We start from the raw sequence: 12138 nt of genomic DNA on the forward strand, positions 1-12138 counted from the left end.
TACTAGGGAGGCTGAGGCAGAAAGATCCCAAATTTGAGGCCAGCCTGGGTAACCTGGCAAGATCCTATCACAAAATAAAAATGTAAGCGGGCGTGGTGGTGCACACTTGTAATCCCAGTACTTGAGAGGCTGCTACGGGAGGATCACAGATTTGAAGCCAGCCTTGACAATTTAGTGAGGCCCTCTGCAATTTTGTGAAGCTCTGTTTCCAAATAAGAAATAAAACCAGGCTGGGGGGTTAGCTCAGAGTTAAAATGCCTCTGGGTTCAATCCCCAGTGCCACAAAAAATAAAAAATAAAAACAAAATAGGGTTGGGTGTAGAACTCGAAGTTGGAAGTGGAATGTCCCTGAGTTCAATCCCCAATACTACAAAAATAAACAAAAAACAAATTAAAATAGTTTGGAGATGTTGCTCTGACGACAATACACAGAAACTATGCACAAAGCCCCGAGTTCAATCCCCAGTACTGCAAACAAAACAACACAGAACAGCAAAACTCCCAACAAGGTGTAATGGACCAGGGAGTGCTGTGCGGGGAGTCTAGAAGCGTGTGGGTTATGAATGCTGCTCTTGGGCCTCTGTAAAATTCTAGCCCTCCATCCTCCCTCAGTCCCTCAGAGCTAGGAGAGTTCAAGGAAATAACCACCAGAGTGTGCTTCCTAAACAGTAAAACTGCGAATTACCCTCCAGCCAGTATGGGCCTGGGGACCAAAATGGTTTTAAGAGCCAAGGGGAGGGTGAGCCTGCAGCCCTCAGACGCCTTTATTGCTCCTCGCTGGGCGGCAAAACCCTACTGGGACAAAATGTAGCAGGCTCTGGGAGCACAGCAGGGAGCAGGGCCCAGAGCCATAGTGCTTTTTTTTTTTCCCCCCTGTAATAGGGATAGAACCCAGGGGCATTCTGCCTCTGAGCTACACCCCCCAGCCCTAGTTTTTATTCTTTATTTTGAAACAGGGTCTGGGGTGCAAATGGCCTCACTAACTAGCCGAGGCTGTCTGCAAACTGCGATCCTCCTGTCTCAGCCTCCCAAATGCTGGAATTACAGGCATCATCCCCAGCCCTCTGGATCGGAGGAAGTTAGCCGACGCTCTCTTGAGTCCACACCGCCGGGCGGCCCCAACACGGGCAGGTGCTGCCACCTGCTGACGGCCGCCAGCGCCGGCGGGGACCTAGGCGGCCAGGCCCTTGCAGCCCCCACAAGTGACCTCTGGCTGAAGTCCACTCTGAGAAGATGGTTCCCTAAGGCTGCTTTGGACCGCTGACCCTGGAGAGGAGGGAGGTGAGGGGCACAGACACCTTTCAGCTTTGCCATCCATGGCCATTCTGCATCAAACCCAGTAACCCGGCCACCATGGAGGCCAATTCTTTGGAATTGTAGTTTGCGAAGGGTTTCACTGTCATCCATTTATTAAGCCTAAGGATGTAAGCACCATGAAGCCTACTGTTTAGAAATAGAGGACAGAAGCTTTAGAGTCAAGTAGGAGAAAGAGCAGGGCCCCAGTCCCAAGAATCCTGATCCTCCTGAGGCTCTGGGATGCAGTGGGCAGTCTGCAGCTGTGCTGTGTGACCCAAATCAAACCCCTCTTCTGGGCCTGGAGTAGGTACAGTCAAGGCCGTGTCACCGGCAGGCTATCACACATGCAGAAGAGTGCCCAGCATGCCACAGGCACTCATGAAGACTCGTTTCTTAATTATTGGGGTAACAGCACTGTGGGCAGTCTACCCCTCCTTCACCTTCCCTCGTCCAGCCACCCCATCAAACCAGAGAAGCAGCAGGCTCTGCCACTGCCGGGCAGCTCCCCACTGCCTGGGCCTCTGTTCCCTGGAGTTTTCTGTGAGCTAATGAGCAGTTCTGGGAAAGGGACATTCACGTGGCCACCACTGCCCCGCCATTAGTCATGCTCGTTTCTGGCCTAATAGGCTGCTGGGTACAGGAGCCACACGTCAGCGGGTCTGTGGACTCTGGTAAGGACAGTTCCTCCCCCGCCCCCCCCCCCCCCGCCGATTCTGTTGAATCCAGGGTGTTCTACCACCAAACTACACCCCCAACCCTTCACACACACCCCACTACTGGGACTTGAGCCCAGGGTCTCACACATGCTAAGCGCTCTACCACTTCCTTACTTCCCCAGCTTTTACTATATTTTGAGATAGGAACTCACTAGGTTGCCCGGGCTGGCCTTAAATTTGCAATCCTGGGCAGCTGGGATTACAAGGCTGTGTTGCAGCTGCGTTGGGGTTCACAGACAGAGATGTAGGGTAAGTGGGTGTGATACTGCCCTGGCACCTCCACCCACCTTCCACAAAGATACACTGAACCTGGCTGGCGCCCTCCTGAGGCTCAGGCCTTCGTGTGGGAAGAGGTCAAGCAGAACTCCAGGTGTTATCCATCAGGTCTGGAAAGTGTCGCTGGTCCAGGCATTTCAGATCAATGGAACTTTATTGAGCACCGATGGCGAGCCAGCTCTGCACTAGGAACAAAGACGAGGAAGAGCCCCTGTCCTCAAGAGGCTTACAATCTAGGAGAAACCAACCAGCCTGTGGCTGATTACCATACCACTGGTTAAGATAAAACACAAGAGTGGAACCCCAGAGCACCTAACCAGCCTGAGGTTCAGACGGTGCCTGAGCTGAATTAGCCAGCTGTGGTGGGCAAAAGGACATTCCAGGCCAGGAACATCCAGAGGAAGGCACAGTGGTAAGAGACAGCACAGTGCCTGTGGAGTACCAAGAGTTCAGGGCTGGGAGGCAGGGGACAGGGGCGGAAACGCAGAGAAAGCCCAGTGAGAAGGGGGGGGGGTCTCCCAGAAGACCGCTGCGGGGCTACAGCATTACCCACACGAGTCCTCACTGCAAAACCTAGGGAGAACCTGTTTGAGGGGGGAAGCCCTTGGTCCAGAAGGGCTTCCCATGGTCTACTGAGATGGCTTTGGCTTTGATGGCACAGGTGCTCCGAGAGGTTTTAAGCCCAGGGAACCCTTAGCCTTCTGGCTGTAAACACTGCTGGGGCCACAGAGACTGCTCCCCACCCTGCCCACAAGTATCCACAGCAGCGTTAACGGCTGCACTCAGGCCCTCATGGACACTGTTCTGTAGGTGGTGGCAGAGGACGGAGGGACTCTGGGGAGGGTGGGAAGGAATACCTATCGACAGTGGGCTACTTCTCAGCCTCGGACAGGATGCACCTAAAGAAGGGTTGGTACAGACCCTGGGCCCAGCCCAGATTGAGCGTGCGTGTGCACATGTTGAGGGGTTACAGAGAAACAGAACACGGTGCCTGGCTTTGGCCTCTGGCTTCTCATCTTGGGGTGCCCAGCTAGGGGGAAGGCAGAAGGTAGCGGGTGAACAGGTAGAAGAGGCTGCACATGCCGGCCAGGCCCGTGAGGACCCCAAGCCTCAGAGGCAAGTACTCCAGGGAGCGCTCCAGCTGGGCGTGCAGGACGACGGCCTGGCGCTTGGTGGCGCTCCACTCGCCCGAGTTGTCCAGAACGTGGTCAGCCATGCGGGCCTTGTCCTTCAGGGGCAGCTGCGCCCTGATGCGGGCCTCTGCGTCCTCGCGGCTCAGGCTGTTCCGCTTCATCAGCCGTGCCAGCTGTGTGTCTCGATCACTGGGGACAGGGGTGAAAGGGCACTGTAGACCCGCTGTAGAGCTCATGACTGAGATGCAGGAACAGGGCCCGGGGATGGGATGTTCCCTCAAGTCCCACACTGCCCTGGGCTACTGAGGGCCCCACAGTCATGGAGGGAGACCTGAAAGCTCACTGGCTCTCTCCCACCCCACCCCACTTTCCTAAGGGCTCTAGAGTGCTACAAGCCACCTAAGACCTTTAGTATCAACAAGGAGCAGTTGTTTTCTGTCATTGTAATTCTCTGCTCTGACATTAGGCCTGAGATCCCCCAGTTATAAGACAGGAGGATCTGATCACCGGGAACCAGGGGGTGATCTTTCCTGGAAAGCCTGTGCTCGCCAGCTGAGCACTTCCTGTGTTCTGTGGGGCCTGAGCCTGCAGTGTCAAAATCTAGCTCCTGAGGCCACCACAAAGGTTCCTCCCTCTCCTTGCCTTCATACCCTTTCCCTGCTGAGATCCTAAGTTGCCAAGGCTGGCTCTGAACATGTGATCCTCTTGTCTCAGCTTCCCAAGTACTGGGATTACAAGCATGCACCACCATGCCTGGCTAAAAGGAATGCTCTTACCATTCCAATTTAGTCCCTTCTCTCCAGCCCTTGGATGCAAACTGACCAAGTCCAGATACAAGTGAGGCCACCCCCTTCATCAAAATGAATGTCCTTCAGGATGGGGGTAGCAGACTGCCAAGGTCATGGGCCTGCTCCCCCCCAGCTGAGAAGAGGGCTATGTCTAACCTGAAGAATATACAACAGGTCTGTGGCTGGGGAATCCAAGCGAGAAGGGAGATGGCTTGGGACTACTTGTGAATATACATCCTTGCAAAGGTGTGGCCCAGAGCAGAGGAAAGCAGCATTCTCTGATAGGATCACTATAATCAGCCTAAAGCTTGACAGTATTGTGGCTCTGGGATTTTTTTTACCCAAACATCTATCCCACAGTTGTCAAATTTTTCAAAAATATGAATAATCATGTTTGGGTATAAGCAGTCTTTGGAAATGTCCCACATTATTTAAAATGTACCAGGCATAGTTTGCCAGATAAAGTGTAGATCCTTTGGGCCAAAAGCAAATAATCCCTTATCCTTCTGGCTTCTCTCAAGAGTCGTGCGCTCTCATGTGCTGAATGTGGGCTACGAACAGCTCCCAGAGAGCAGGCAGAATCAACACAGCCCCACTCATCTGCCAGAAGCTACAACCATCTCTGCTGTTAGCAAACAGACCCACTTCACAGACAAGCGCGAGGCATGGAGCCCTCCAGGAAGGTGGCAAGGCCAGGTATGGAGCCGGCCAGGGGCTGCGGAAGCAACGGGCCACCGCCATACTCTCACCTGAGATCTAACATCCTTATTTTGATCAATAGGTATAAAATTCCAATTGTTTTAGCTGGGCGTGGTGGCGCACGCTTGTAATCCCAGCATTCGGGAGGCTGAGACTGGAGGATTGCGGTTCGGGGACAGCCTCAGCTACTTAGTGAGGCCCTCCGCAACTCAGTGAGACCCTGTTTCAAAATAAAGAATAAAAAATTGGGCAGGAGGTGTAGCTCAGAGGTCAAATGCCCCAGGGTTCCACCCCCAGACCCCTAAAAAAAAAAAAAAAAATTCTAATTGTTTTACTAAGGCAAAGAGAATGTCAACCTTTCATGGGGGCCCACCTGGCTTCAGCTGATAAGTCTTTCACAAACAAACAGGAAACAGAACAAAGAGAGGTTCCAGGTTCACCTGGTAAGGCACAACCCAATCAGGAAGCTCAAAAGATCCACCCCCAAGTCCCCACACAAGGCTCAAGGGATTTAGACTGCGCCTTAACAGCTCATGGGATCTGGAGGGAGGACACCAGGGGAGGGCAGCAGGGTGACACCTAGGGTACAGAGCATCCCAGGTCCCGCCTCCAGTGTGCAGGAGCCTCCCACACACATATCTCTTGGGTGCCGCCCTGTGCCCAAAATACCTGCAGAGCCAGGTGCCCACTTATGCATCTGCGGCACCTGTGGGTGGCATCCAGGAAGTTTCTGGGAAGCAGAGACACCCTGCAGCCTTATCTACTCTTACCCTGCGGGGACTGTGACTCATTCTCTCTGACAGTTTGATTTTCCTGTTTGCCAAACCTGGATTCTGGTTTGCTTCATGTCCTGGGGGATTCTGCGAACAAAGCTGCTTCCTTAGCTGGGCTCTGACAGCTCTCTTCACGCAGCTTTCTGGTCAAGGGTGTTACCGATGAGTGACCCTGGACAAATTCTCCAACTGCCCCTTCAGTTTCTCCTCTAATAACTCAGAAGTATCTTGCTCTGTCCCAACCACATCATGCTGAAGATAAAATTACTGCAGGGTTGAACCAGGGAGTTTTTTTTTTTCTTTTCTTTTCTTTTTTTTTTTTGGTGGTACTGGGGTTCCTGGAAGCCCTTCTACCTCCAGGCTACACTCCCAGACCGATTTTATATTATTTTTATTTGGAAACAGGGTCTCCTAAGCCAGCTTGGCTGGCTTCGAACCTGCGCGATCCTCCTGTCTCCGCCTCCCAAGCGCAGGGATTACAAGCGTGCGCCACCACGCCCTGCAGAACCAGGGAGTTGTTTGGAAAGTTAAGAGGTGCTCTAGGAGGAAGGGAGCCAGGGAGCCACCTGGTAGTCAGGGCAAGGCCCGCATCTGGACTGGAGTGCCTCCAAGGGCCAGCAGGGGGAGTCCTGCCCAAGCACTAGAGGCCCGGGGCCTGCGGGTTCCAAGTGCCCCAGGCAGGTCTGGCTCAGGCACAGTTGGATTCTACAGGCTCAGGCCACTGCTGCCCAAGCCCCGGGTGTCCTGGCCACCCCACAGGCAGAGGACAAAGCGAGACAAGCCTTGTCCCAGGGACCCTGTGTTCAGCTCCAGCGGGGCCACTGCGCACCATACTCACCAGTACACTACCACGGTGTACTTCATGTACTTGAGCAGCTTCTTGGTCTCAAACAGCAGGGGGATATCGAGGATCACGTAGCGGTACCCTGGGAGAGGTGGGAAAACCGAGTTCAATTCTGCGAGCACACAGGGAGGAGTGTGTGTGAGCGGGCCCACCACCTGGGGCACCCCACAGGGGGCCCTCAAGGCCAAGCGTACTGACGCAGCCAGTGCAATGCCACGCAGAACAGAATGCTGCGAGATTCTGGCTGGCTGATCAGGAAAGACCTTGTGGAAGGGCTGGCATCCGTACTGGCCTTGCAGAGCAGGGTGACTTTTGATACTGAAATGAGAAGGCAGAGGGGGAAGTCCAGGAAGGAGGACCAGCAAAGCACGGGAGCTGGGAGGTCCTTCTGTGTGGTCAAGGTAGAGGCCTCCAGCAGGGCACTGCGAAGCTCCCCAGGTGGCCGGGGCAGGCTCAGCGGGTTTAGTTCACCTTGAACTTGAGCCCAAAGGGTTGTTGTTTCTGAGCAGGGACAGGACACAGACCGAGTTGTAGAAGACTGGAGAGAACTTCTGGGAGCAGCTGGGCTTTTCCTGCCCTACTTTGCCCTGCAAAAAGCTGCAGAGATAGCCACAGGACCCTTATCAGCACAGGGCCACACCTTGACTAGGATTAGGACAGGATTAGGTTCCTGGGAAGAACCTAATCGTTGAGGGTGTTTTTTGTTCTTATTTTAGCAAAGTACGCGTCTCACTCCAAACACTTCCAATTACAGAATATGAAACGTCACGGGAGTTTCCGGGGTGCCATGGGTAATGAGTGTTCAAGGTAATGTGGGGATGATAGCCCCAGCTGCTGAGCTTTCTGCTCCCCAGGACCTGCTGCTCAGGAAGCCTGAGAGAAACCTGTCATTGGAGGAGGGTTCTGTTGACCTTGGTTTGTAGCTCGCTATTTCCTACCATGTGGTCTTGGACCTCTAGTAAATGTCACCTCTTTAATGAGTGTCAGGAATACCTGCTTCACAGAACTATGGTAAAGATTACAATGAGTTCTGAATGCATGTAAACAACTCAGCACCCCATTTGTTAAGTGCCCCATAAACAATCCTTTTCTTTTCTTTGCAGTAGAGGGGATAGAAGCCAGGTGCATTTTATCTCTGAGCTACACCCTCAGCCCTACTCTTTAGTCTTTTTTATTTTTGAAACAGGGTCTCACTGAGTTGCAAAGGGCCTCACTAAGTAGCTGAGGCTGTCCACAAACCACGATCCTCCTGTCTCAGCCTCCCAAATGCTGGGATTACAAGTGTGCGCCACCACGCCCGGCTAATGGTTATTATTCCTGCCATTCTGCAGGGAGGGAGCCGCAGTGCAGGCTGCAGGCTCCCCAGCCCGCTCCCCCTAGCTCAGAGCAAGAGAAAAACCAGATCCTCTCTAGGCCTCTTATCTCCCTCTCCTGCTCCCTCCCATCCCTTCCTGACCCCTCATGATCCTTTCTCCTGGGTCCCTCTTGGGAGCTGGTGGCCAGTTCTTTGGTTCCCGCAAAGGGCTATTCAGCTGTCACATCCCTCCTGCTTGATAAGCCCTGCAAACTATCCTGACTCTATTAAGACATCCGTCTGCCTACACAGAGACCTCCCCAACAGCTGGTGATCTTATCTGACGTTTGATTATACCAACTCTGACAGTTGTATTTGTTCTACTCATCAGGGAAAAACTGGGACTGTGGAAGCCACAGCTGTCGTCCCCATTTTTCACCTTATCGAGCTGAAAAGAGCTTTCTGGCTTTTATTTAAGCGGTGGTGGTTGGGGAGGTGGGAGGCTGAGTGGATGACACAGTGGGAGAGCTCTGGAGCGGGTGACATTATCCAATGCTTAATTTCAGAAGGGGAGAGCCACCAGCGGTGCCTCCCGCCCTGCAGATGTACTTGTGACTGGCCTGGGAGCAAATGCAAAGGGCAGGAATGAAAGGCAGAAGGCTTCGCTCGTGGGTGGGATTGTGGAGGGGGCCAGCACAGACACAGAAGGCAGAGTCTAGAGACTCCTGGAGGGCGGAGGACGGGAGGCCCGTGGCAAGATGCTGCTGGGGTGGACAGCACAAGGTGGTCCAGCAGGGCAGATGCCTGGAGCTAGCTCCAGCCCTGACCGGAACCTTGGAGAGGGAGTGGCAGGGTGGGTCAACAGCAGGGATGTCTGCCAAGTCTCCTTGTTCTTCAGGAGGGAGGTGCTGGTCAGAGCAGAAGGGAGCAGGGTGGTTCCCCCCTCTTACAGAAGAAGTTGAGGCATGGCAGAATAAGGGTTTTGGCCATGGTGGCAGTATAAAAGTCCAAAGAAAACCTAAAGGGCTCTCCTGTACTCCCCAGGAAGTAAAGTCTCCTCATCATGACTGATGGCGGGAGACAGGCAGCCAGGCCTTCAGCTCAGAAGCCACATGTGCCCGAGGCTGGTAGGAGGGACTCCAGAGCCCCAGGCCAGCCTCTCTGCCCTTGCGCCTTTCCTGGTGACTAACACTATCCCAGACAGCAGAAGTCAGTCACCCTAGTCCAACACTGTCCCGACGAGCTGGTGTGAGCCAGGGCATAAGCCCTGGGAGAAGGTTCTTGCCAGCTGACCACAGGCTCCTGCTTTTCAAACACTCTCCCTTCCTTCCCGTCTTGGAACATCCCTGGCTGTCCCTCCACCTGCCAGGTGAGTGCTCTCTGTGAGGCCCCAGCCCTGGAGGATGATCCTCACGTGTCTCTTCTCATTCAACCATCAACTTCTTTAAGGACTGTGGGACACGCGCTTCCTTCTGCTGGGGCTGGTGCAGGGTTTTGCATGGGGACGGAGTGCTGATAAGCAACCTGACTGACTCAGTCTGGGTAAGCAGCTTCCCCACCCTGGTCTAACTCCACAGAGAAGCTCCCTCGCGGCCCAGGTCCGGGGTCTCACCACGAAGGAAGTACTTGAAGGTCTCTTTCATCATTTCCTTGCGGATCTCAGGGTGGGTGATGGCGTTGAGCAGCTGCCGCCGGTCAGGCTGGTTAAAGATCAGGTCCCCCAGGACCTTCCGATTGATGTTGCCATTCTCCAGCAAGATCTCGGTGCCAAAGGCTTCCACGATCCTCTGGTGCGCAGGGTATCCTGGCCGGACAACTGTGGTATGAAGAGGAGCCTGGGTCACTCTCCAGAGCCTCCAGCCAGCCAGAGGACCCCAAGTGGCCAGAGACATGATGGGGGAACCCATTATGTAGTTGGAGCAAAAACAGAATGCGGGAAGAGAAAGCAGTAAGAAGAGAGGAAAGTGCACAGAATCCTGTACATGGGTGGTGGGGCCAGGCAAAGGAGATGGAACTCCTAAGAAGAAATGAGTACACAGATCAGGCACAGAAAACCAGGCCAGGACCAACAGGAAAGCCTCCCTCACCTCGGAGGAGGCCTCGAAGGGACTTACAAAAGGAGGCGGCGCCCGGAAAAAAGGAAGCACAGGAGCCCTATGCGCAAGCCCCCAGCCCACCCCCAACTCACCCTGCCGGGCAATGACGTCCACGTCCACCACCGCACAGCCCAGCTGCTGGAACACCTGGATCACAGAGCTCTTGCCCGAGGCAATGCCCCCTGTCAAGCCCACCAGGAACATCTTCTCAGGAAAGAGGGAGGTCAGCCGGACTTGAAGCCAGGGAATCACTGGAAAGGAGGGTGACTTCGGTGGCCCACCAGAGCAATGCCAACAGGACCTGCTGTCAGAGGTGGGAAGACCTGGTCAGTGCTAGGCCACAAGGGATGGGAAGGAGGCAGAGGAAGAAAAAGAAGACACAGCCACTGGGCAGAATCCAGCCCTGGGCTTGGGGAGCTCTGGTGCCATTTCTGAGAGGACAGCCTCTGGTGGTATTTAAAAAGCACTGGTAGCCGGGTATGGTGGCGCACGCTTGTAATCCCCACGCTTGGGAGGCTGAGACAGGAGGATGGCATGGGTTTGAAGCCAGCCGCGCTGGCTTAAGAGACCCTGTTTCCAAATAAAAATATAAAAAAGGTCTGGGAGTGTAGTCCAGAGGTAGAAGGGCTTCCAAGAACCTCAGTACCACCAAAAATACATACATACATACATACATACATACATACATACATACATACATATAAAAAGAACTGGTAGCCGGGCATGGTAGCGCACACTTGTAATCCCTGCGCTTGAGAGGCAGAGACAGGAGGATTGTGCAGGTTCGAAGCCAGCCTCACTGGCTTAAGAGACCCTGTTTCCAAAATAAAAATAAAAATGAAAATAGGTCTGGAAGTGTAGCTGGGCGGTAGAAGAGCTTCCAGGAACCCCACCCAGTACCACCAAAAAAAAAGAAAAACAGCACTGGTGAGCGCACGCTTGTAATCCCAGCATTCAGGAGGCTGAGACCAGAGGATCGCCTTTCACAGATAGCCTCACCTACTTAGGACCTCAGCAATTTAGTGAGACCCTGTTTCAAAATAAAGAATAAGCTGGGCGTGGCAATGCACGCTTGTAATCCCAGCATTCAAGAGGCTGAGACTGGAGGATCGCAGTTTGCGGACAGCCTCAGCCACTTAGTGAGGGCCTCCGCAATTCAGTGAGACCCGGTTTCAAAATAAAGAATAAAAAATAGGGCAAGGGGTGTAGCCTGGAGGTCAAATGCCCCTGGGTTCCATCCCCAGACCCGAAAAGAAAAAAAAAAAAAATCAGGCTGGGAGTGGAACTCAAAGGTAGAACTCTCCTGGATTCTGTCCCCAGTATCACAATAAAAAAAAATAAAAAAAAAAAGGTTGGAAGCATAGCTCAGAGGCAGAATGCCTCTGGTTCAATCTCCAGAACCCTCTCCCACACTATACATATACACAAAATGGAAGTTAGGGTGGTGATATGGGATAAAGCAGAGGTTAGTTATACTGTGAGGCACAGACAGAAAACTTTCATGAGGTCCCTGGTTCCTTCTACATCAGACTGTCTCACAATAGAGTCATGTTGCATTTTCTGTAGCAAATAGGGTTAGTTACTCCTCTTCATTTTGTTCCCAGGCTGGAAACAATTATACCAAAGGCTCAGTATCTCCTATCCTTGATTCAGTATCAAATCACTTCTCCAAGACTTTGATATCTTTCATAGGACCTCTCTGTTAAACAGCAGAAACAATGTCCTAATTATACTTTGCTAAAGGTTTATACTGAAATGAATTTGCCTCCTCCACACCTGGCTTCTCCCCATTCTTATATCAGTTAAAAAAAATACATATGTCAGACGTTACGTTCATCAGAATGTGTTCCCAAGCCAGGCATGATAACATAAGTCTGTGACGGCAGCAACTTGGGAAGCTGAGACCAGAAGATTGCAGGTTTGAGATCAGTGTGTGGTAATATATCGAGACTTTGTTTTAAAAATAAAATAGGAGCCGGGGCATGGTAGTGTATGCTTGTAATCCCCGTGCTTGGGAGGCTGAGACAGGAGGATCACACAGGTTCAAAGCCAGCCTCAGCTACTTAGTGAGGCTCTCAGCAATGTAGTGAGACCCTGTTTCCAAGTAAAATATAAAATAGGTCTGGGAGTAGAGCCCGGAGGTAGAACACCTCTGGGTTCCACCCCCAGTACCACCAAAAATAAAATAAAATAAAATAATATAATATAATATAAAATAGGGCC

General features: G+C 52.7%; 1 protein-coding gene across 1 annotated transcript; it reads right to left on the bottom strand.

The window, feature by feature from the left end:
* Positions 1 to 3318: 3318 nt before the first annotated feature.
* DCAKD (dephospho-CoA kinase domain containing) lies at positions 3319 to 10119 on the bottom strand (the record flags this gene model as incomplete). Its single annotated transcript, XM_080713324.1, has 4 exons — positions 3319 to 3610; positions 6520 to 6607; positions 9432 to 9635; positions 10008 to 10119. 4 exons carry the CDS (start codon positions 10117 to 10119, stop codon positions 3319 to 3321), a joined length of 696 nt encoding a protein of 231 aa, XP_080569450.1.
* Between the last annotated feature and the right edge of the window lie 2019 nt (positions 10120 to 12138).

This window comes from Muscardinus avellanarius (genome assembly GCF_963383645.1).
Source record: "Muscardinus avellanarius genome assembly, chromosome: 16".
Classification (NCBI taxonomy): Eukaryota; Metazoa; Chordata; class Mammalia; order Rodentia; family Gliridae; genus Muscardinus; species Muscardinus avellanarius.